Source organism: Brachypodium distachyon, chromosome 1 (genome assembly GCF_000005505.3).
Source record: "Brachypodium distachyon strain Bd21 chromosome 1, Brachypodium_distachyon_v3.0, whole genome shotgun sequence".
Taxonomy (NCBI): domain Eukaryota; kingdom Viridiplantae; phylum Streptophyta; class Magnoliopsida; order Poales; family Poaceae; genus Brachypodium; species Brachypodium distachyon.
The window spans coordinates 63,325,074-63,345,505 of NC_016131.3; the positions used below are offsets into that span (position 1 = coordinate 63,325,074).

The following is a 20,432-nucleotide window of genomic DNA, read 5'->3' on the forward strand; positions in this document are numbered from 1 at the left end:
GTTGTTAATCAAGCATTCACAATTCACAAGTTCGCCCAGGCAGGCTAGTCAAAGGGTGCTTGCTACCTACCGTCCTTGAAATGCCGGGCTATGTGGAGCCCGGAGAATCTTAGAATGTCCTATCGATTGCGTTATGCTTTCAGATGGATTCAAAGATACAACGACCCAGGAACGGAAGCAGCCGTGAAGTTGGCCAACAAGACATGCGTGCGTTGGCTAACTTGGTGCTTTCCTTGCCTTCCAGAACGGCACAACGAGAAGGCTCTAGCTAAAGTTTAGATACGGTGTTAGTAGTATGGCCATGCGATTAGTTTACTTGCCCTCGCGTGATTTTATTTATTTCTTCGACATCTGCCCTCTCCAGTAATATTGTACTACGATGATAGTACTAATCGACATAAATCGAGATTTCTCAAAGAAAAAAGATAGCACTAATCGACATCGGTAGAAGTTTCTCATGGTGCTACCTGGATCGATGATAGCCATGTGGCCGATGGTCAATCGCACGGTCCAACGAAACGGCTGGTTTGTTTTGAAAGGTCATTCTCTTTTTGTTTCGATGAGTCAACAACCAGAGGCCACGGCCGAAAGCCGACGTGCCATATGCCGCTCCCTTGCTCGTTCCGCGCCTTCGCTTATTTATAAGGGGATTCCCCATTGTTTGTTCCAGTTTTGGAGATTTTCAAGAGATAGCCGCTGATATTCGAGTCCCCCCTTTCTTCCTTCAACTTCAACATCTGCCGGCCGGCAAACTCCAGCCCTCAGGTACGATCGACGACATGTTCATCAGTTTATGATATCTCTCGACTTGGCTTTGATCTTTGAGTTTCTAACTCTTCTTCTCGTATAACCAGAGAGCGAGGCAGGCAGAGAGCAGCAGGGGCATGGACGGCGACAGCCCGGTGATGACGGGGAGCGAGCGGCGCGCGTACCGGTACGCGCAGGCGCCGAAGCTGCAGGGCCTGAGCGGCATGAGGAAGTCGTGGTCCAACGACTCGCTCTTCGGCTACGCCGGCCCGGGAGGCAGGCCCGCGGCCCACTCGTGCGTGTGCGCGCCCACCACGCACCCGGGCTCCTTCCGCTGCAAGCACCACCGCCAGAACGCGTCCCACCTCGGCGGCGCGCCGCACCCGCAATCCACGGCCGACGCCGACGCGAAGCAAGACGAGGCGCAGGAGGAGATCTCGTCCACGGACCAGGAGAAGGCGTCGTGAAGGGCGAGAGGCAACGTGTGCTTCCTTCGCAGGAGGAAATATGTACCGTGTTGTTTGGTTGCACGTTTGCCTAGTGTAAATCTCCAACGTCATTTCATCGTGGACCGCTTTTGCTCTGTCCGTTTCATAGGCTTGGTCTGAGGTTTCGATGCTTATTCGCTTCTTTTCATTTCTCGTAGAATAGAGGAGGGCTTTGTCTTTTCCAAGTTGTGTAAATAAAGTAAACCGTTGTATGTGGGGATGAAATCGGAGCAAGATATGCAAACAATAAAAATTATGTTAAAGTTTTAACATATTTTTGTAAAATACCATACCTCAGAGAGGTGTGATGCTCTACAAACGCGCAATATTTCAAGTCAAAACTCAAATGCATTTGAGAAGAATTAAAAAGATAAATATACAGGTGAATAATGCCAAATTTGAATATCATTTATAGGACCTTGTTCTCTCTCTTATTAGTAGTCAAATTTAAGCCTCCACCAAAATCCATATTTGACTAGCATGCCTAATTCTTGTTGAATAAGGTCACACATGATCTTTTGGGATCAAACATGACTATATGTGGCAGCTATCCGGAAAGTGCCAAGCTATTATCCGATCAATTTACGGATAATCTCGGATACGGTTGGAAAATGCCAAACGACGACCGTCCGATTTACCCAATACCATCTGAAGTCTTTTGATCGGTTGGTTCTTCGGACAATATGGATCTGATTTCTCCCCTAGTTGCATGACCAAAAAAAGATTGTCCCCTGTGAGGCAACGTGATTAGTTTACTTACTCTCAGGGTTATATTATATGATAATCGATATGTATAGACTGTTGTTTTAACATAACTCTTTTTACAAGCTACATTGCATGAAAAATTCGAGTAAATGTATCGCGAGGGAGGAATATTTGGTTCGAGTAGATCTATTTCAAGAGAGGACAGTGCCCGTTGTATTTAATTCGTTTTTTTAGTGAACCCACCTTAGACGTGATCATGAGACTTTAAGTCGGTTCCAGCAACCCCTTGGATTTACATTTTTGTTTCGTTTGGGCCATTTTGAATTATGTTGGAACATGCTTTTTATTTTCTTAAACCATCATGAAATATGGTAAATCTTGACGAATCTATCACAAAATCCACCAAAATACATGTTAGATACCTATTGTGAGGGCATCCACAAATGTCGATTCTTATTTAAAAGAGAGAATTCCATATTTGACACTCAAATTTTGCCCATATGCCCAAATGCCACTCATAATTTTTTTGTTCCAAATTTGCCACTGAAATTTTGCATAGGGTACAAATATGCCACTACCGTTAGTTGACCGCTCGTTGACCATTAAATAAGAGATGACCAATTATCAATTTTTTCATATTGACCCAAATACCCTTGGGTCCACATTTGCAGCGGGGTCATGATTGATGAATCACTGGAGAAACCAATCTGCACTAATTAGGCAGCCACATGGTCTAGTAAATCTCAGGGCAATCATGTGCCAATCGTGGAGTTGCTAAGGGCCCACAGCCTGAACGAAGTGTTGAATGGACCATATTGCAGCTGAACTGCCCATGGCGCAAGAGAGCGGACACAGGACGTGCGTGCGACTGTAGCGAAAGTTCTAAAAAAATTGTATCGGGAAGAGAAGATGACATGGCACCATGAGGAGCCAGTAATCATTATCACTCATTTCAACTTTTTATGCCAAAATCACTACTATTCATTTCAAATTTTTGCTGAAATTTACTCCGATAAGTGTGTTACTGACATCTTAAAAATATGAAATTATAAGTTCTCTGAAATAAGTATTTTGTTGTAAAGGAAATCAACATATTACCTAGGAGCAAAATTGTCCTTTTATCTCTTACTTAACGGTCAAATAGCGGTCAACTAACGGTAGTGACATATTTGTAACCTGTACAAAATTTGAGTGGCCAATTTGGACCAAGGAAATTTTGAGTGGCATTTGGACATATGGGCACAATTTGAGTGGCAAATATGGAATTCTATCTATTTAAAATTGCTGATGTGGACCAAAGAGAAACATAAGAGAGAAGAGAAGTGATTTTTTTGTGAAGAGTCAAATTCTTAGCCAAGAGTCGACTAAGAGCCAGCTAACAGTTGAACTATTTATCATTGTACATCATCGCATTTAATCTTAACAAATCACATCTATATCAAGTCTAAAGATGCAACCCATTGTATGCATTATTTTGTCCTGACTCTAGATGGCGTGGAGAGTCAACGACTCTATTGTTGTTGATGCTTCGAAACCATCGTGGAAATACCGAAATGAAACTAGTTGTAAACACGTATGAAAATTCTACAGGATATGGCTCAAAGCTGACAATTTCAGTTGATTTTCTCATAAAATTTGCAACAAATTTTTTTTTTAGTTCTTCTTGAATCTTAATGAATTTTTTCTTCATAAAATTAACTACTTGGGATAACGCAACATTAAGACAACCTATCGTGTGGGAACATAGAGTATTGATCTGTAGAGAACATGGATGGAAGTTATCTTTCGAACCATCCTAGACTGACTCGAGAACAATCAACGTTGATGATGCATACTGTAGGCAGACGATCTCGTGCTCCGATCTGTGCTCCCGTGCTCTCTGACGACGGAGATTTGGAAATTATTCGTTTTAATCGACCAATTTGAAAAGTAATGAAAAGATCGAGAGAAGGGCCTAATTTCAAAAAGCAGCAGCCAACGGCCTTCTTCCGCGAGCCCCACCACAACTTGGATTCTGGCCGCCGCCGCCGCCCCCACGAGGCCACGATTCCCATCATCCTCCCTCCCTCAGCCCCGTTCCAAATCCTTTGGTTCCCCAGAATTCCGCTCCCACGAAATTCAATTAGCGCAATTTATTCCCAGTTCAATCCTACCATCTCGCCATCTCGGCGGTTGCAGACTTGCAGGCTAGTGCACTCCTCTCGTGTGCTCTGCTGCCCTTTCTCCACAGGTCGGTGACGCCGGGGCCGGGCCCGCCAGTAGTGCCTCCAGCCTCCGCCGGCCCGGTGCCTCCCCGACGGCAACCTTGCGGCCTGTTATAGACCTAGGTATTCCGGTCAGGTCATCGCCTGCCCGAGCGCTTCCGCGCTTCTGCACTCCCTACGGCGACCACCAGCCTCCTGAATCGGCAAATCCTCGACAATTCTCTCCCAGGTAGGTGCCAAGTCCGGCATCCTTAGTTTCTTAATTTTCTCAGTACGGTAGGTGCCGATTAGCGAGTTACAGAGTGACTTAGTAGCTGTATGATCGGTAGCATGGTTTGCTAATTGCTATGGATCGAATGCTTTACATTCCCTGGATCGAATCTCTAAAACTTGTGTTGTTCTGTTCCTTAATGAAACCGGGGGCAAGGCTCCTTTATCCCTAAAAACAATATAATGGATGTGTTACACGTGTATGCACGTTTCAATCTTTGTTGGATGTTCAGTAACATTGGTTGTTGAGTTGATTTTTCCAATAAATCGATAGCCTAGCCCGCCCAGCCATTCAATTTTGTATACTATGATGTTGAACTGTTGCTGACTTGGTGGAGTCATGGCACTGATGCAGAGCGAGTGGTTACAAGTTATTTACCGAGTTGTAATAGTACAATATATTGTCTTGGTTATTCCTTGCACTGTAAATTCCTTATGATCCCTCGATTTGCGAACTACTAATTTTTGGGAAGAGCATTTTCTTAGTCAGCTCAGGTTTCTAGTTTTAATTGAACAACATTTCCAGATATGGTTTTATGCTTGGTGTTGCTGCTGCTAAGTTTAGTCAGTCTCACTGAAGATTTAATTAGGCTCTGTTATTTTCTCCTGATTCTTGTGGGATAGTCTGAGTCTGTCGGCCCATCTTAATCTATGTTTGCAACTGTTCGACCATTTTTTTATAGAAAAATAGGGGTTGCCCCCCGGCCCCATTTTATTGATGAGACCACGTCTGATAGACAATATTCAGTCACCACAGGCAGTTTAGCGGATACAAATCCAGAGCGAAGCTACAGAAAGATAAGCTACAGAGGAAGATAAGCATGATTGTTGTGCAGCATCTCAGACTGAAGCACGCAGAGCATCTGGGAACCAAGTGGTTGCAGCAAGCTGTGAGCGAAGTTCCTCCACTGTCCAGGCCCCAGAGAATGATCGAACTGTCCACTGAGCAAGCTGTGAGCATCTCAGACTGTTCGACCATTTTCTTGAATCAAATGTTATCAGTGGCAGACAGAGAATTGTAACGAAGTTGCTCAAGTTACCTAACTTTTTCATTTGATTAAAAAAAACTTGCGGTGCCTTCTAGATTCGTTCGTACCCAGTCACATTCAGTTGTCTTAACATGCCAGTCAATCTGCTAACTATTTTGAACAGCTACTGTTCCAAGCTTGGACTATTATTACCAGCATTGCTATTCTTTGATCTAGATCAAATTCCACTATTTTTCTGGCCCTAATGTTTTTCCATGCAGCAGATTATTAGGCATTTCGGAAGATGAGAAGATTCTTTCCATTCCGCTCATTCACAAACAATGCCGGGAACGGCAAACCAGCCCCAGGACATGATAAAAGGAATGAGAACAAAATGGATGAGGTTGGGACTAACGGTCCCTCCCATTCTACTGATACAACGGCACTGTGGTCAAGAAACCGTTGTGGAGAACTGAGGAGCGATGAATCTCCCAATCCGCAGCTCAGGAGATGCCTGTCATTTACATCCTCAGCCATCGATCGTTCCTTAAATGAACGGACAAGGAGCTTTTCAGGCGATATTCCATGTTCTGCGTTTAATAATTCTGAAGGGCCTCGTCATGTTGCTGATGTTGAGTAAGTCGCTCAATTACCTATTCTTGGCACTTCTTTTATGAGTTAATGGAGCGACATCAGTTCTGGAATTATATTGCATCACGTTATCACTCCCTATTTACAAAAAATGAGGAATCACCATAAATTATTTTTTAGCAATACATTTGCAAGTGGCATAAGAATGCTATTTTGAAATTCAATGCATTAGTGAAATGAAAGCAAACTGAAATCAGGTTGTATTAGTCTGGCTATATGTCATCAGTTGTACTGCCGCAAAAGTTCTACTTTAAATGCACGTGCCTCTTCTGCATGTAAATCGATTGCTCATGTGAGCCACTAATGGGCTCCTGAGAATTTGTTCTACAGAAAATTCACAGTTAGTTTACAATTTTTGGCGGGTCTGAAGTCTGAACATAATCTGCAGGTACAAAGCCATCTCATTTTCTGAAGAAAACTCATGTTGGTCATGACATTGTTGTTAAGACAGTCATCATACAATTATGTGCATTTATACCTGCATTTTATTCCTAGAAGCCTGTTGCTGTCTGCAGGTGCTACGCATGCTCACAAGAAAGACACCCTAATATAGATGAATACATGGTTAATGTTCCAAAAGCACATGGAGTACAGGAAACCAATTCACCACGTTCAAGATGCTACTCATGCTCATCAACAGGACACTCTCCTCTTAGCTCCCCTGTTGCATTAAAATGCAGACCTGCTAGGTTGACCGATTTACCGGATAAGAATGAAGTGCTAGATCTGTACATTGATGGGGAGCAAGAAGCGAACAGAGTAAATGAGAGACATCAGGAAACATTCTCCATCAGAACTGCAGCTCCTTATTTGGGACGTGGACGGCCACCTCGGCCCCATTCTACAGCTCCATCTTCACCAAAATCTTGCAAAGAAATATTCGAGAATTACTTGGACATCAACAGGAATGATGCTTGCCACCATCAACTTGGTCAAGAAAGGACAAAGGGCACTTGGAAGGCCACATCTATGTGTGGTACAGATGAAAATGACATGACACTATTTGAAGGATCTTCTGATAATTTTGCACACTCAGAGGATTGCAGATCACAAAGCATGGCTACAATGGAAGATATCTATGAGGAGTCACGAGATCTGCAACCTGCATACTTCTATGGCTCATCAATGGATCCTTTTTTAGGAACTGCCTCAAGATACTTTGTTGCCGATACTTGTCGTTATGATGGGTCTCCTGGTTTTCATGACAAGAACTTGGAAGATGACACTGATGAAAAGTTGCTTAGAAGAGCTAAGGATTTGGATGCGTGCTTTATGGTCTCTTCTGAAGAAGCGAGTGAGCTTAACATGCTCAGGGATAAGAGACTGAACTCACCTGCTGTGTTGCAACTGGTTCAGAGTTTGATTGAAGACAAAAGAGAACTGGCACTCGAGCTGTCTTCGCAGATTAAGGCACGTCTTACAGAACGGTTTGCGGCCAAAGAACAGTATAAGCAATATAAGGTAGAATTAGACACTAGAACTAGAAGACTGGAGAATGAGAAAAGTGATGCACAAACTATCTTGGAAAGGGAGTTGGACAGAAGGTCAAGTGATTGGTCGGCCAAACTGACAAGGTTTCAATCCGAAGAACAGAGACTAAGGGATAGAGTAAGGGAGCTAGCAGAGCAGAATGTGTCATTTCAGAGAGAAGTTACTTCGCTGGAATCAAATAGAGTTGATGCTTCTAACAGGATTGCAGGTTTGGCACTTCAAAACAAACAATTGAATGATGAGCTGGGAAAAGTTAAGAATGAGTATGGAAGTCTTTACAGCTCCTCCGTAGAGTTGAATGACAGCTTTACAAAAGCTGCAGAGGAAAGGGACCAATTCCATGAGTGCTTAAAGTCCAAGGAAGAAGAAACTAGGGCATTACACAAGGTGATTGCAAGGTTACAAAGGGCATCTAATGAGCAGGAGAAGACAATAACTGGCCTGAGACAAGGATTGAGTATTGAATTAGAAAAGGAATCTTTTGGAAGTAGTGAAAGCATCAACAGGATGCAAATGGAACTTTTGAGACTTGCTGGAGTTGAGCAAAAGCTGAGAAAAGAAATTCAGACCTGTACTCTTGAAGTGGAGTCTCTTAGTCAAGAGAACATTGAGATTTTAAATCGTCTACAGAAGAGTGGGAATGGATTAAGTCTTTCTACACTTCATCTCGATCAAGAGCTTCATGCTAGAGTGGACAACTTGCAGATGCAAGGTTTATCATTACTTGATGTTAGTAGTCAGCTTTGTGCCAAGCTGCTAAACTTGATCAAATCTAAAAGTGAACATATTGGCAGTGTTGATGGATTGTCATCCATTGAATACACTTTGAAGCACCAGAACATAAAAGAAGGAATTGGTAATTTAACACTTAGTCTGAGGAAAATAAAGTCTGCGTTGGTCGAAAAGCACAATCAAGAAGAGAGTGTGGACAGTATACCGCTGAGACAGGGCAAAGTATCTAGGGTATGTAACTTCCTTTGAATCTCGATGTTCTCGAGTAAAGTGTAAGAGTTGTTCAGTGAATTTATGATGCTGCTTTAGAGAACAACATGAAAATAAATTTCTCAATAATATACTCCCTCCGTCCCATATTAAGTGACGAAATATTACATGTATCTAGACGCTTTTTGGGTATAGATACATCCATATCTGGGCAAATTTGAGTCACTTAATATGGGACGGAGGGAGTATTAAATATGCTAAGTGTGAAGCTATGTTGCTGAAATAAGTACACCATTTTCTTTGAACTTACCATAGAATATTTGTACAACCGCTGAAGATAGCAGCAGAAGCTCAAACCAAACCGAACCTTTCTTATTTTTGTTCTGCATGCAATGCAGGATGACTTCGAAATTAAGCTGAAAGAAGAAGCTATGGTCAACAGAGTACTAAAGGAGAAGCTAATGTCAAAGGAACTGGACATTGAGCAATTGCACTCAGAACTAGCATCTTTAGTGCGGATCCAAGATGTCATGCAAAACGAGATCCAAAGAGCTCAGGATGAATTATGTTGCATCACCCACAAGTCCAAGAATTTGGAACTTCAAGTAACCTTACATCCTCTCCTCCCCTTTACCCAAACAAACTTGAAATAAGATTTCAGTACTTCTCCCTTGTTAAAGTTGTTCAGAGTGCACCACCACCTGCTATATTGCTAGATCATGAGCTGATCGCATTTCAGCAGATAATAAGTTCTGTTATCTGTACCTTATGTGAAAATATTCATCTACACACCTAGTCGACCCTTTGCAACAATCCACAATGCATTGGGGTACCATATGTGGCTTGATACAGACTCCCTACAAGAGCATTAAAAAAAGGTAGGCGAAGAGCAAGGAGTTTAGGGGCGATTGCTCTTTTTCTTCAAAGTTGTTGCTACTACATAAAACTTAGAAGAAACTTTGGGGGTGCCAAAATATGTATCTAGGATCATAAATGCACGTTTTGGATTTATGTGCTTGCTTTGAAATTATAAAATAATCATAGTTGTAGATATGTAGTATCCCCATCCCACAATCTCTTATATCTCTGATGTGTACTCACTAATATTTATCTGCATCCTATTTTAGTTGGGTCTTGTATTTTATCTTTATTAACATGATGTGCATACGAGGTTATCAAATTCATTACCAGTGTGTAGACTCAGATAGGTAAAAAGGGATCACATACATGTTTACTATTTGTGGCACTAATTAATCTACTACTGTGATTAAGTTGGCTCATATGTAGCTGAAAAACAGTTGACTCAAATCCATAGGGTGCAGAACAAGATCTAACATCAGCTGATGGTAGTTTAGCTACATACCTAGCAAATCCACTCCCGTCTAAAAGGGGCGCGCAATGAAATGCATTAGAGCTACACTGTTTTCTAATCCCTCTGAAGTTTTTCTTAGCTATATACATCACATGAAACCTCCACTCTTTCAGCGCTTCATGTACAATGCCATTTCTCAACGTGTTGTTCAGTGCTTCAGTTAGTGAATAGTACTCCATAGAAAGGAAGAGCTTGGAAGCTCTGGTCAATAAAATTGCAGAAAAATCTGAAGTCATAGCAAATCCATTTCTAATATTGTGTCATCGATAACCATTAAGCATCTGATATAATATGCTTGTGCATGTTGCCTACACTTTAATTGTTTACAACTCGCGGGTTCTGAAGAAAGACGAGAGAATTAATCAGATCCGACAGGATTTTCAGGAATCTGCAAAAGAGTTGACTGCTCTCCGGTGCACACTTAAATCTGCAAGCAGTGAGAGGGATGCCTTGTGGCAGGAAACAAAGCATTTGCGGAACACTGTTAGTGCGTGGCAAAACGATGTTGCCTCGTTAAAGCAGAAGATCAAATCGCTTGAAGAAGATATACAGCTTAAGGAAGGCGAGATACTGCTTCGCGAGGGTGAGATTTCCATATTACGGGACAGTGTCGACAGGCCATTCGACATTATCTGCAGTCCCCGGTCAATGAAGCAGTTTGACATGGAGTAATTTTGCATGTATATTTTTAGATAAGTTGGATTCTCATATAGTATTTTCCTCCTTTTGAGCACAGTTCAGCTACAACATTGTCTGTTACCGAATAGGCCGGTGGACTTGGATATGCTCCTACTCCTACCCATTTTGTTTATATCATGCACTGTGTTTTGTTGCTGCTCCCTTTTAGTTTTAGAGTACTGCTTATGGTCTAAATGTCATTGTTCTAGATGAAAAGGATTCGGTGCAGGCGGTTTTCTAAAACGAGCATGCTCAAAGAGATACTGGTTCATTACTTATAATCTTGTATCTTTTAGTTGATTTATGCTCTTCCGTTTTTTCTACTTCGTGTATTTCTAGTTTCAACGGAAAAGTGGCTTTCATGAGTGTTGTGTTGGTGCTCCTTTTTAATTTTAGAGTACTGCACAACTGCTTATTGTCTAAAATGTCATTGTTAGTTGAAAAGGATTCAGCGCAGTTTTCTAAAACGAACGTGCTCAAAGAGATACTGGTTCATTACTTACAATCTTGTGTCTTGGTTGATTCATGCTCTTCCGTCTTTTCAACTTCGTGCATTTCTAGTTTCCAAGGGAAAGTGGCTTCTATGAAACTTGAACATTTTTCTTTTTCACGCCAACATAGTGGGATGAGTCGATTAGAAAATACAGAATGGCAGTTAAGCTCACAATACAACTCTAAGCACCCATGAGTCATTGACCACACAGAGGCTGCATTGTCTTCTTACGGAAACAAATCATATTAAGAAGCCAAGCAGCATTTTATATCGTCATAGGTTATAACCAAATGTTGCCCTGAAGGTTACAAATGACGAGGCATGAGAAACACAAGGTAATCGATAGTGGAAGATCTTTTTGAATCGTTAGCGGAATGGAGATCTGCAAAGAATAGCATCATAAACAAATGCCGCGGTCAGTTTCAGTACATAGCATATAGCGAATTACAGAGAGAATCATGAGACAAACCTTAAGCAGATTGCAATTCATTATTTAGAATAACTGACATCCAGCTGACTCATCCTCGCACTTCGACTAAAAAACTGTGAGGCTTCGGACTGGTCTACTCGGACTGGTCTGTGAGGCTTCGGAGCTGAAATGTGTGGAGAAGATCATTGCTGATCTACTCGGACTGGTCTGTGAGGCTTCGGAGCTGAAATGTGTTGAAGAAAATCTTTGTCAGATAGAACACTAAATGACACCGGAAAAGATGTTTTATGCCCTTCTGTTACCACCAATAACATCTCAGTGGTTCTGACTTTAATAGAAAATGATATAAATATCCCAACCATGCAAATATCAAAACAGTTTGGATGTTGAACAACATTGCAGCATGGAGTTAAGAATTATATATGAATTTAGAGCAATCACTCTAGGAGTTATAGGAATAACATTTACATGGAATAGAACAAACCATTTGGGTTTCCCTGCTCATAGAAATTCCTAAAAAGAGCTACTGCCTCTTCTGCCATGATCCCCCCAGTACATTTGAAACCTCTCAGTCTGGGATTATGGCCCCTAGCAAAAGAAACACACAAGACCATGTTAGCTGTACCATTCGTCAGCACCCTCAATAAATGACAGGATTCAGGCTTTGGAAAAATGCATGAGAACTCAATAACCGTGCAGCACTCATGGAATAAAAAGATCGAACTTAGCTGATCATGACACAACATCTATCATAGTGAAATACTAGGAATAAAGGTAACGGTGGTATAAAGAAAAGTTTGTTATCCTGAGCAAATAGCTTTTATGTGCTGCTGACATTCCCTTACCCTGACAAATCATCCAAGGAAGAATTCTCATGGAGTGACATGACTGATCCACACCCTCCAAATTTATCATTGGCACAACCAAAGTATACTTCCCTTATTCCTACCCAAATAAAGAGCATGTTAAAATAAGACATTTGTTATACTGTAACATAGTTTAACAAGAGAAAATAGACTATTCAGACCTAATATTGACAATGCCGATGCACACATTATGCACGGCTCACACGTGACATAAAGGTCGCACCCGGCAAACTTCTCCGCTGTTTGTGTCTGGTCAAGACCCATACTCTGCCACTCCCGTAGCAGATCATCGATTGCTTCCATCTCAGCATGTCTGGTTGCCTTACAATAGAAGGTAATAAAATCATTCGGACGAGAGAACACAAAAACATCTCGAAGCCCACATATTCTGCAAAGATGATAATTGCGTACATTTCGGGTGGCATTGGTCCTGTTGCTACCAGAGGAAATAACCTTCCCATTTTCCACAATCACACATCTATCATGACAGGGATAGAACAATGCAATCAGCACATTAGGAACCAATATTTAGATTTTCACCGAGTGAGCCGTGAACTCTATTCAAGTGAAACGGAAGCATACCCTACAGGAACCTCGAGGTTGTTCAACGCGAACTTTGCCTACAAAAACAGACCCAAAATTTGACGCCAGAAAATGGCAGAAATACTGCACGCGTGTTCTACTTACAACAGGCAAGATTTGAGGCGTACCTGGTCGAGGGCGAGCTTCATAAACACCGTCGCCTCCATTGCACGGGCAGGAAGGGAGGAGCGCAAGTTACGCAGCAAGGAGCCTAGGACGGATCGGCGAGGCGGCTCCGGCGCGGCCACGCGAGGATGCGGCGACGGGCGACGGGGCGAGCGAGCTGCTCCAGTTGGGACTCCGGACTAGGAAGAGGGTCGTGTCTAGGTTTCTCCTTTTTTCGGTCTCTCTTCAGTTCAGGCCGTGGGCCGGGGCCTGGGGTTGAGAAGCCCTGACAGACAGCCCATCTACCAGTACTTCGTCGTCTCTAGTCACCAAAAGCCAGGAGGGGGGGAGGCCACCGTCTCACCCACCGGCGGAGATGAGTGGTGGTGGCGCGAAGAGGGTTCTCGAGGCGTGGAAGCTCGGGGTGGTCAAGTACGGCGACGCCCTGAGGCTCCAGGAGAGGCTCGTCGCCGACCGGAGAGCCGGCCGCATCCCGGACCTCGTGCTGTCGCTGCAGCACCCGCCGACCTACACCCTCGGCAAGCGGCGCACGGACCACAACCTGCTCGTGCCGGAGTCCAGCCTCGGGGGCCTCGGCGCCGAGCTCCACCGCACGGAGCGGGGCGGCGACGTCACCTTCCACGGACCGCGCCAGGCCGTGCTCTACCCCATCCTCTCGCTCCGGGACATCGGGCTAGGCGCGCGGAGGTACGTCGAAGGGCTCGAGTCCGCCATGATCGAGGTGGCGTCGCTGTACGGCATCAAGGCGCGGCCGGGGGGCGCCTGCGAGACCGGCGTGTGGGTCGGGGACAGGAAGATTGGGGCCATCGGGGTCAGGATCTCGTCCGGGTTTACCTCCCATGGCCTGGCGTTCAATATCGATCCCGATTTGGGCTACTTCAAACACATTGTGCCCTGCGGTATTGCCGACAAGGAGGTCACGTCGCTGCGGCGGGAGGCGGCAGTGGAACTCCCTCCCGACGAGGTGATCCATGACCAGCTCGTGCAGAGCTTGGCGAGAACCTTCTACTTCAGTGATGTTAAACTCAAGGATGATTCAGAGTGTGCAGAGATGATGTGCTCAGCTGCAACCTCCCAATCATGATACATGTTTTACTCTGTATACCAGGGTTTCTTCTCAACACATTGTTATGAAATTTTGGAACAACATTGGTGGTCTGATATTGTCCATCTCTAACAATTGTGATTCCCATGCTATAGGCAAGAGCTAACACCTGAACCAGCCTATTGGTTTCTTATTGGTATGCTTTACAACATCCTGCTTCGTGGAGTGCGTGGATAACAATGTTGTATAAATGTATGGTGGACGCCATGTCATCAAATTTGGAATACCAATTGGAAGAATTTGTCTGTTTATGTTTGTTGCAACCAAATGGAAACGAAGGTGATTTCCATATTATATGGGCCAAGAGTGAACACCTGAACCAGCCTATTGTATTGGTTGGTCTGCTTTCTTGTATACTTTCTACAGCATCCTGCTTCATGGTGTTGGCCATTTTCTGTGAATATGCTCCCTCCGTTCCTAAATTCTTGTTGTTGTTTTAGTTCAAATTTGCACTATAACAACGAAAAGAATTTAGGAACGGATGGAGTATAACATAGTTAACGGATGCTGTGGATATTGAATGGAGCCAGCAACTGTGGATGCTGAAATGTGCTTCTATTATTGAGCATGTAGCCTCTTTTGTCTCATTTGATGGCTTGTCCTTGTTTGTTCTCTCTTGGTGATCAGGTACATTTGGACAAGACTGGCTGCTATGGGATACTTGAAGGCAAAAATGTCATTAAGATGCATTGTCATTTTGTTCCTTCAACTTCATTGTCATTTCTCCTAAAATTTTGCATGATAACAATTTTTCACCGAGATTGTAAAGCTAGTATTTTGTTACATTATGTTATGCTACTAACGATGAAGCGAGCATAAGTGATCCTACGTGCTCCCCTGAATTGGAGTTGCTTTATTGCAATTGGATCCTGCAGTTGATGGCTAAGGTACAAACTACGGTACTGTGGTTTGGAATACGTTAGTGCTGCCCATCTTTCATGTTCATACTTTTATGTTGTATCTCATACCACAAAGATAATTGTAAGTTTATTTATGACCATTCTGCACATATCTCTAATATGATCTCAGAACTGTGTCATTTTTCATTTTCTTAGTTCTTACCATAATGGGATAACAAATGCATTCATTACTTTTGAAGTTACAACATGCTGCACTGTCTCAACACAAATAGCCTGAGAGTTTGCAGGAATGAACTCTGCTGCTTGAATTAGCAGTGGTATTTCAACTGAACTAAGAAAATCATGGCCACATCTCACACGCAAATACCTGGTACTCTAGCATGTAGATGGAAAAAAACATGTGTATCATATTAGTTCTTTGAAGTAAAATCAATTGTCTTCCATTGATCCATTTACAAAAAATGGAAGAATCTGATAGAACCGAATCTTCCTGCATCTATGTCTTCAGAAATTGTACCGGCTGAATATGCATCTTGGCACTCGGTGCTGCAGGATTGGAGTTCAGTGCAGACCTGCTTTTGTTCTATGACACCGGGGCCCCAAGAAGAATGGGCTTCTGAAAGCCGGAGGGTTTGGTTCTTGTTCTCCGAAGGCGTGCCACGAGGCACTGCACTTGAAGAAGGCGAGCTGGCATTGGCTGCCGGTTCTTGAGCCCCAGATGAATCAAAGCAGATGGAGACGGCTTTCCCAGATGCGGTCTGCAACTGGAACTCTGTGGGGGTAAGAGCAAGAAAGGCGCTGTTGCATGAGTGCTCATTGTAGTAGGTGACTTGATACAATGGGGGATCACTGTGATCTTTCTGCTGAATCTGTTTCGTGGCCGGGCAATTCATGTTGTCTTTGTAGGTGCATCTGTAATAGTACCTGCAGCAGGAGGGAAAGAAAAGAAAATACCGATTTGTGAGTAAGACAAACACAAAAAGATCCAGCTTTTCTACATCCATTTATTTGTTTGTTACACTATGCATCTCTTATTGTAGATTTGGATGGCAAGAATGTGAAGAACATCACAGGTTGTAGATATTTTACATGTCAAGACAGATTGCAAAGACGAGGTGATACTGATTGTTTCCCAGAACATATGCAGATGCAGATCAACAAAAAGGAGGAAAGCAAAGGGTTAGGCTGCTCATTCGAACCTGGGGAAGTTGCAGTTGTTTATCTTCTTCTCGCCGTACTTCCTCCATTGGTGGCCGTCGTTGTGGGGCGCAAAGGTATCCACCTTCCTCATCCGCTTCTCTTTCCTGCAAGTTTATTTTCAGAAACAAATCAAGAAAGGCTCACCCCAAACATGACCACATATATAAAGACCACAAACAAAACGAAATACAATTCTTAGTTAAATTAGTTACCTTGCCCCGTGGCCTAGAAGGTGTGATTGATGTGGGCTCGGCACCGGAGACATTGTTCCCGGAGCTTGAAACACAGAGGCGTAGGACGAACGAGGAAGAGGAGGAAGAAGAGAAAAGCTAAAGATATAGTCTAAGCCTTAATCAGAAGCGTACTGGACCAGAGCACCCTTTTGAGCTTAACGTCAAGAGCTCTATAATTGAGGCCCTGATGCACCACATAACTTATAAAACGCCCTCTCCCCCAATGACTTAAACTAAACTGAGACCGGAACGAGATGCAAGCAAAGATTATCTTTTCCTCCTCGCAGCCCACCGTATCGCCGTCACGTGCTCCCCCGCACCGACGGGCGCTGCGTGAGACCCTGAGAAATTTCCCCGCACCTTCTTTTCTTCAAACAAAGCACCCCCGGCCGGGAGGGACTCCCTACAGCTACAAGTGGCCTCGGATGACGTGTTTCAGCTCATATTTTATTGCCCTAAGCACTGTCATCGATCTCGCCACTTGGTCTACAATAATAATCCTTCCGTTGATCGGGACTCGCTATTGTATTCTACTCGGCCGGACCTGTTCAAATCTTGTCCAAAATGGAAGTTTGGTACCGCTCGGCCTTTAACTAATGAAACTAGCCGGACCTGGCCTGATTCGCTTGGCTCTCGGAGGGCCGGGAATCGTCTCTTTGCTTGGGGAGGGAGATTAAGCTTGATACCTAACGCACATCGACGGGGTTCTTTTTTTATAAGACCTGCACATGCCCGCGGGGGCAAGTTGAGGCGGGAAGGAATCTCCAAGCTTTCCCCCTAAATTAGGACCCTCGGAACATGATATCATCGATGATGTTTTCGTGGCAACTAGATGGATGCCCGGTCGCTGCAGCATTATATATCTGCTACTCCGTATTATTATGCAGCAGCAGGCCTGCAAGCTGCCCAAATGGCCGTGCATCACGACGGTAGGCATCAGTCGAGGGCTAGGTGATGGTGCGTTGAGACTTGAGAGTGTTCAGGGGAGAGGCAGCTGCTGCCGCTCTGAAATAGCGGTAGAAATGTTGACGGCAATGCACCATCTTTCCAGACAAAATGACAACCATGACCTAGTCTACCGTTTTTCTTTCGTTTCTAATTTCTTTAGGTCATTTTTCTTCTAATTACAATGACAACCATGAGGTCTTGGAAATTGACCCAGCCGTATAGACAGACAGATCACAAACACAAGGTCAAAGAATTCAGAAAGAAGGAAAGTCCGTACCAGATCACGTTGTTTATTCCTTACAAGAAAGAGAGATCATATTGTTTATTGTACCAGCATGTTACTAAAATTAAGACCTGTTTAGCCCAAGCTCTGACTTTTTTTTTAACCCGTCTTCTCTCACTGAATTTACAAATTTACAAACACTATCATGAGCGAGACACGTAGCGCATATTATAATCCGCCGCTTCCAGAAGGAGGACGTGTGACACCTTCTGATTGGCTGATCGACAGAGAGGGAGAAGGGGGATGCATGCCATCCAGATCTTGGCTTATTCATTGACCTGCATAATATATACAGTAATGGGTTAGTAAATAAATACCCCGCTAATTGAGTTGGTTACCGACTAAAATATGTCCGTCACAGTCTTGACGAACGAGAGAAAAATAATCGTAGAAGTGTGGTCACTGTGAGCTACACGATTAACAATCGACAGCCAAGAGATAGAAAAGGAGTATACTTGCGGCTACGCGATTGCACCGGCACACAAAATGCAGAATACAACTATACATACATAAATATGCTATTCTGCCGGCGCGTCCATGTTCACACTTGCAAATCTCGCCAAAATACAAAATCAAATAGATGATGGAGTAGTTAATATGCTTAATTTAGAGGTCAGTACTAGTAGCGCAAGCAAATGAACTGGCATGCACGAGAGAGCGTTTTCTTTTCTTTTTCTTTTTTTTGCGGAAGACACTCAAAAGGTAACACTGGAAATCCTTGAGAAGATTGAAATAGTAAGACAATAAGAAAATTTATGCTTTACTGTCTCCCGTCTGAAAAAGTGTGTCCTTTTCGTAATACATGCCAGTTAAACTCTGTGGACATAAATTAACACTGTGAGCCATCAGCACTAGGGCCAAACGCCGAACCACGAAACATTGGGCAGAGGATAACGCCAAACTGGGAAAATATCTCGTGGGAAATGGTTGTACGAATCAGGTCACATTTCTTAGCTCAGTCATTACTTATGTGGAAGCACTTGTTATTCGCTAATTGGTCTTTCTTAAAACTGACCTCACTTTTTTGAAGTCAGATTAATTAAACTAGACATTTTAGGTGGCGGAAGCCGGCAAGTCTGGTCTCACCAATAACTAGTGCTTGTCTTTGCTTGACACATCCATTAACTAAGACACAAGACGAGAAGATTGACACTTTCTTGTAGCCTAGCTACTTCTACAAAATTGATGATGTGCTTCTAGCTAGCTGGAATTCAATATATATTACTGGAGTATTTCGTTAGGAAATCTTCAGAGCGGACCGATGTTGGTCAGAGTTAAATTGATTGGGTACCTGAAAGCATAGAATCAGTATGGAAAAGCTTGAAATGAAATTAGTAAAATTATGGTGGATAAACGTGGGCACGTGGCCGTTGCTTAGTGCTAGAGGCTATTCTTCTAATGTCGTCACCACATCTCCAGCTTCCATTGTCTTTTATGAAAACACAAGAGAGTTTTTGTGTGTTTAATTTAGATGATTGCATTAACCAGAGTTTACACAATCCAAACTCCAAGCAGCGTGTAAGTCTGCTTGTGATCAGGCCATCAGGGGTCTAAAACAAACGTGTGGTACCAAGCACCAACTGAGACAAGCTCGCTCGCTCTGGAATGAAAAATCAATTGACACTGAAACTGAGTTTGACTTATCTAGCCTTTTTTTTTTGAGCTATCTAGCCGGATCACAGCTCAAGCGGTGCGCTGTTTTTTTTAGCGAAACCGCGGTGTGCTAGTTATCTCGAGGCTCGAGCTGACTATAGAAAAAAAGTTACTGTATCTTGAGCTGACCGGCCCGACCCGGGAAAGTATTTTCCGGCCCATCATAACAAGAATCGACTACTCGGATCGTGCAAGTGCGAGCTGTTTCTTTTACAGCAAGCAAGTGCAAGCTGGTTGTAAGCCCAAACATACATACACCCTCGGCATGCTGGGCCAACCTTTCTATTAAGGCGTTCCAGCGACATGTAAACCTGCTTGTTCCAAGAGTCGGCCCATTTTTCATCTGTTTTTTGCAAGAGGATCACTAATCTATTACTCTGAGATCCATATTAATTGTCTCAAATTTATCCAAATATTGATGTATGCTTAAAAAACACTAGATACATGTAATATTTTAACAATTAATATGGATCGGAGGGAGTAATAATCACCAACAACGGTAAAAAAGGTTTTAAAAATAACAAATATGGTAAATAGGTCCTTGGACCATCAGACAATGGCGACAAGCACTGAAACGTGTTGAAGGTAGGACACCGTCCTTGCTCCACCACTACGAGAGCCAGACAAATCTTGCCAAAGAAGAGCTTGTTGCAGTAGATGCTGGGTAGTCGTCGTACTAAGACCCTAGAGGCCAGGGGTAGTTTGTGTGAGTGTGGCGTGTGATAGTGCATGAGTTCGGATTGCATCTGTACCCTAACCGAGAGGCCTGTGCTTGTGTTTCCTACTTCCTAGAGTAAGCACGTGACCGAATCCTAATGTTTGGAACAGTGGAAGAAAATATACAAATGATAATAGCCTTGCTCCGTACTCATGAGCCATGAGGCTACCAAGGGGAGTACGTGCATTCTTCCTTATTACTACTCCCTCCGATTCATATTAGTTGTCGAAATGTTACATGTATCTAAACGTTTTTAGACATAGATACATCCATATTTAGTCAAATTTGGGACAGTTAATATGGATCGGAAGAAGTATCATATATCAATGTTGTGAACCGATGATGACCTGTCAACGTTCTTAGATGCCATATTGCATTTGGAATTTTCGATCTGATTGGGACGAAAACTATATACACTT

At 43.2% G+C, this 20,432-nt stretch overlaps 5 protein-coding genes and 1 long non-coding RNA gene across 14 annotated transcripts; 4 read left to right on the forward strand and 2 right to left on the reverse strand.

Moving 5' to 3' along the window:
• The first annotated feature begins 581 nt into the window (after positions 1-581).
• LOC100842376 lies at positions 582-1,507 on the forward strand. Its single transcript, XM_003557974.4, has 2 exons — positions 582-765; positions 855-1,507. The coding sequence occupies exon 2, from the start codon at positions 885-887 to the stop codon at positions 1,212-1,214; it is 330 nt and encodes a 109-aa protein (XP_003558022.1). The 5' UTR covers positions 582-765; positions 855-884; the 3' UTR covers positions 1,215-1,507.
• Positions 1,508-3,942: 2,435 nt separating this feature from the next.
• On the forward strand, positions 3,943-10,775 carry LOC100845153 (paramyosin). Of its 8 annotated transcripts, none has more exons than XM_024458019.1 (7): positions 3,943-4,373; positions 5,163-5,367; positions 5,664-6,018; positions 6,404-6,421; positions 6,549-8,487; positions 8,865-9,071; positions 10,214-10,775. In XM_024458019.1, exons 3-7 carry the CDS (start codon positions 5,687-5,689, stop codon positions 10,508-10,510), a joined length of 2,793 nt encoding a protein of 930 aa, XP_024313787.1. In that variant the 5' UTR covers positions 3,943-4,373; positions 5,163-5,367; positions 5,664-5,686; the 3' UTR covers positions 10,511-10,775. The 8 variants fall into 8 exon arrangements, with proteins under 8 accessions (XP_024313787.1, XP_024313786.1, XP_024313790.1 ...); XM_024458018.1 differs by having other exon boundaries at positions 5,667-6,018; XM_024458022.1 differs by having other exon boundaries at positions 5,667-6,018; positions 10,223-10,775.
• A 449-nt stretch (positions 10,776-11,224) lies between these two features.
• Positions 11,225-13,194, reverse strand: LOC100845457 (tRNA-specific adenosine deaminase 2). 2 transcript variants are annotated; one of them, XM_014898619.2, is made up of 8 exons: positions 13,016-13,194; positions 12,888-12,925; positions 12,717-12,783; positions 12,467-12,626; positions 12,285-12,384; positions 11,924-12,027; positions 11,479-11,662; positions 11,225-11,391 (listed from the first exon to the last, which is right to left on the reverse strand). In XM_014898619.2, exons 1-7 carry the CDS (start codon positions 13,052-13,054, stop codon positions 11,622-11,624), a joined length of 549 nt encoding a protein of 182 aa, XP_014754105.1. In that variant the 5' UTR covers positions 13,055-13,194; the 3' UTR covers positions 11,225-11,391; positions 11,479-11,621. The 2 variants fall into 2 exon arrangements, with proteins under 2 accessions (XP_014754105.1, XP_024313278.1); XM_024457510.1 differs by lacking the exon at positions 13,016-13,194 and having other exon boundaries at positions 12,467-12,618; positions 12,888-12,931.
• A 36-nt stretch (positions 13,195-13,230) lies between these two features.
• Positions 13,231-14,369, forward strand: LOC100842681 (octanoyltransferase). Its single transcript, XM_003557975.4, has one exon. It carries the CDS (start codon positions 13,369-13,371, stop codon positions 14,095-14,097), a length of 729 nt encoding a protein of 242 aa, XP_003558023.1. The 5' UTR covers positions 13,231-13,368; the 3' UTR covers positions 14,098-14,369.
• Positions 14,370-15,182: 813 nt separating this feature from the next.
• LOC100842987 (probable WRKY transcription factor 54) lies at positions 15,183-16,773 on the reverse strand. Its single transcript, XM_003557976.4, has 3 exons — positions 16,391-16,773; positions 16,178-16,282; positions 15,183-15,902 (listed from the first exon to the last, which is right to left on the reverse strand). The coding sequence occupies exons 1-3, from the start codon at positions 16,441-16,443 to the stop codon at positions 15,431-15,433; spliced, it is 630 nt and encodes a 209-aa protein (XP_003558024.1). The 5' UTR covers positions 16,444-16,773; the 3' UTR covers positions 15,183-15,430.
• A 1,074-nt stretch (positions 16,774-17,847) lies between these two features.
• LOC112269953 lies at positions 17,848-18,921 on the forward strand. Its single transcript, XR_002962223.1, has 2 exons — positions 17,848-18,582; positions 18,700-18,921. It is a non-coding gene; the product is annotated as an uncharacterized LOC112269953 (long non-coding RNA).
• Positions 18,922-20,432: the final 1,511 nt, after the last annotated feature.

Excerpts from the sequence above, each read along its gene's own strand:
- LOC100842376 (XM_003557974.4), top strand. The coding sequence starts at position 885 with ATGGACGGCGACAGCCCGGTGATGACGGGGAGCGAGCGGCGCGCGTAC.
- LOC100845153 (XM_024458019.1), top strand. The coding sequence starts at position 5,687 with ATGAGAAGATTCTTTCCATTCCGCTCATTCACAAACAATGCCGGGAAC. Across the intron at positions 8,488-8,864 it reads GACAGGGCAAAGTATCTAGG|GATGACTTCGAAATTAAGCT; the intron begins GTATGTAACTTC and ends CATGCAATGCAG. Across the intron at positions 9,072-10,213 it reads CCAAGAATTTGGAACTTCAA|GATTTTCAGGAATCTGCAAA; the intron begins GTAACCTTACAT and ends CAGATCCGACAG.
- LOC100845457 (XM_014898619.2), bottom strand. The coding sequence starts at position 13,054 with ATGGAGGCGACGGTGTTTATGAAGCTCGCCCTCGACCAG. Across the intron at positions 12,926-13,015 it reads TGAAGCTCGCCCTCGACCAG|GCAAAGTTCGCGTTGAACAA; the intron begins GTACGCCTCAAA and ends CTGTTTTTGTAG. Across the intron at positions 12,028-12,284 it reads TCCTTGGATGATTTGTCAGG|GGGCCATAATCCCAGACTGA; the intron begins GTAAGGGAATGT and ends TTCTTTTGCTAG.
- LOC100842681 (XM_003557975.4), top strand. The coding sequence starts at position 13,369 with ATGAGTGGTGGTGGCGCGAAGAGGGTTCTCGAGGCGTGGAAGCTCGGG.
- LOC100842987 (XM_003557976.4), bottom strand. The coding sequence starts at position 16,443 with ATGTCTCCGGTGCCGAGCCCACATCAATCACACCTTCTAGGCCACGGG. Across the intron at positions 16,283-16,390 it reads CTTCTAGGCCACGGGGCAAG|GAAAGAGAAGCGGATGAGGA; the intron begins GTAACTAATTTA and ends ATAAACTTGCAG. Across the intron at positions 15,903-16,177 it reads AACAACTGCAACTTCCCCAG|GTACTATTACAGATGCACCT; the intron begins GTTCGAATGAGC and ends CTCCTGCTGCAG.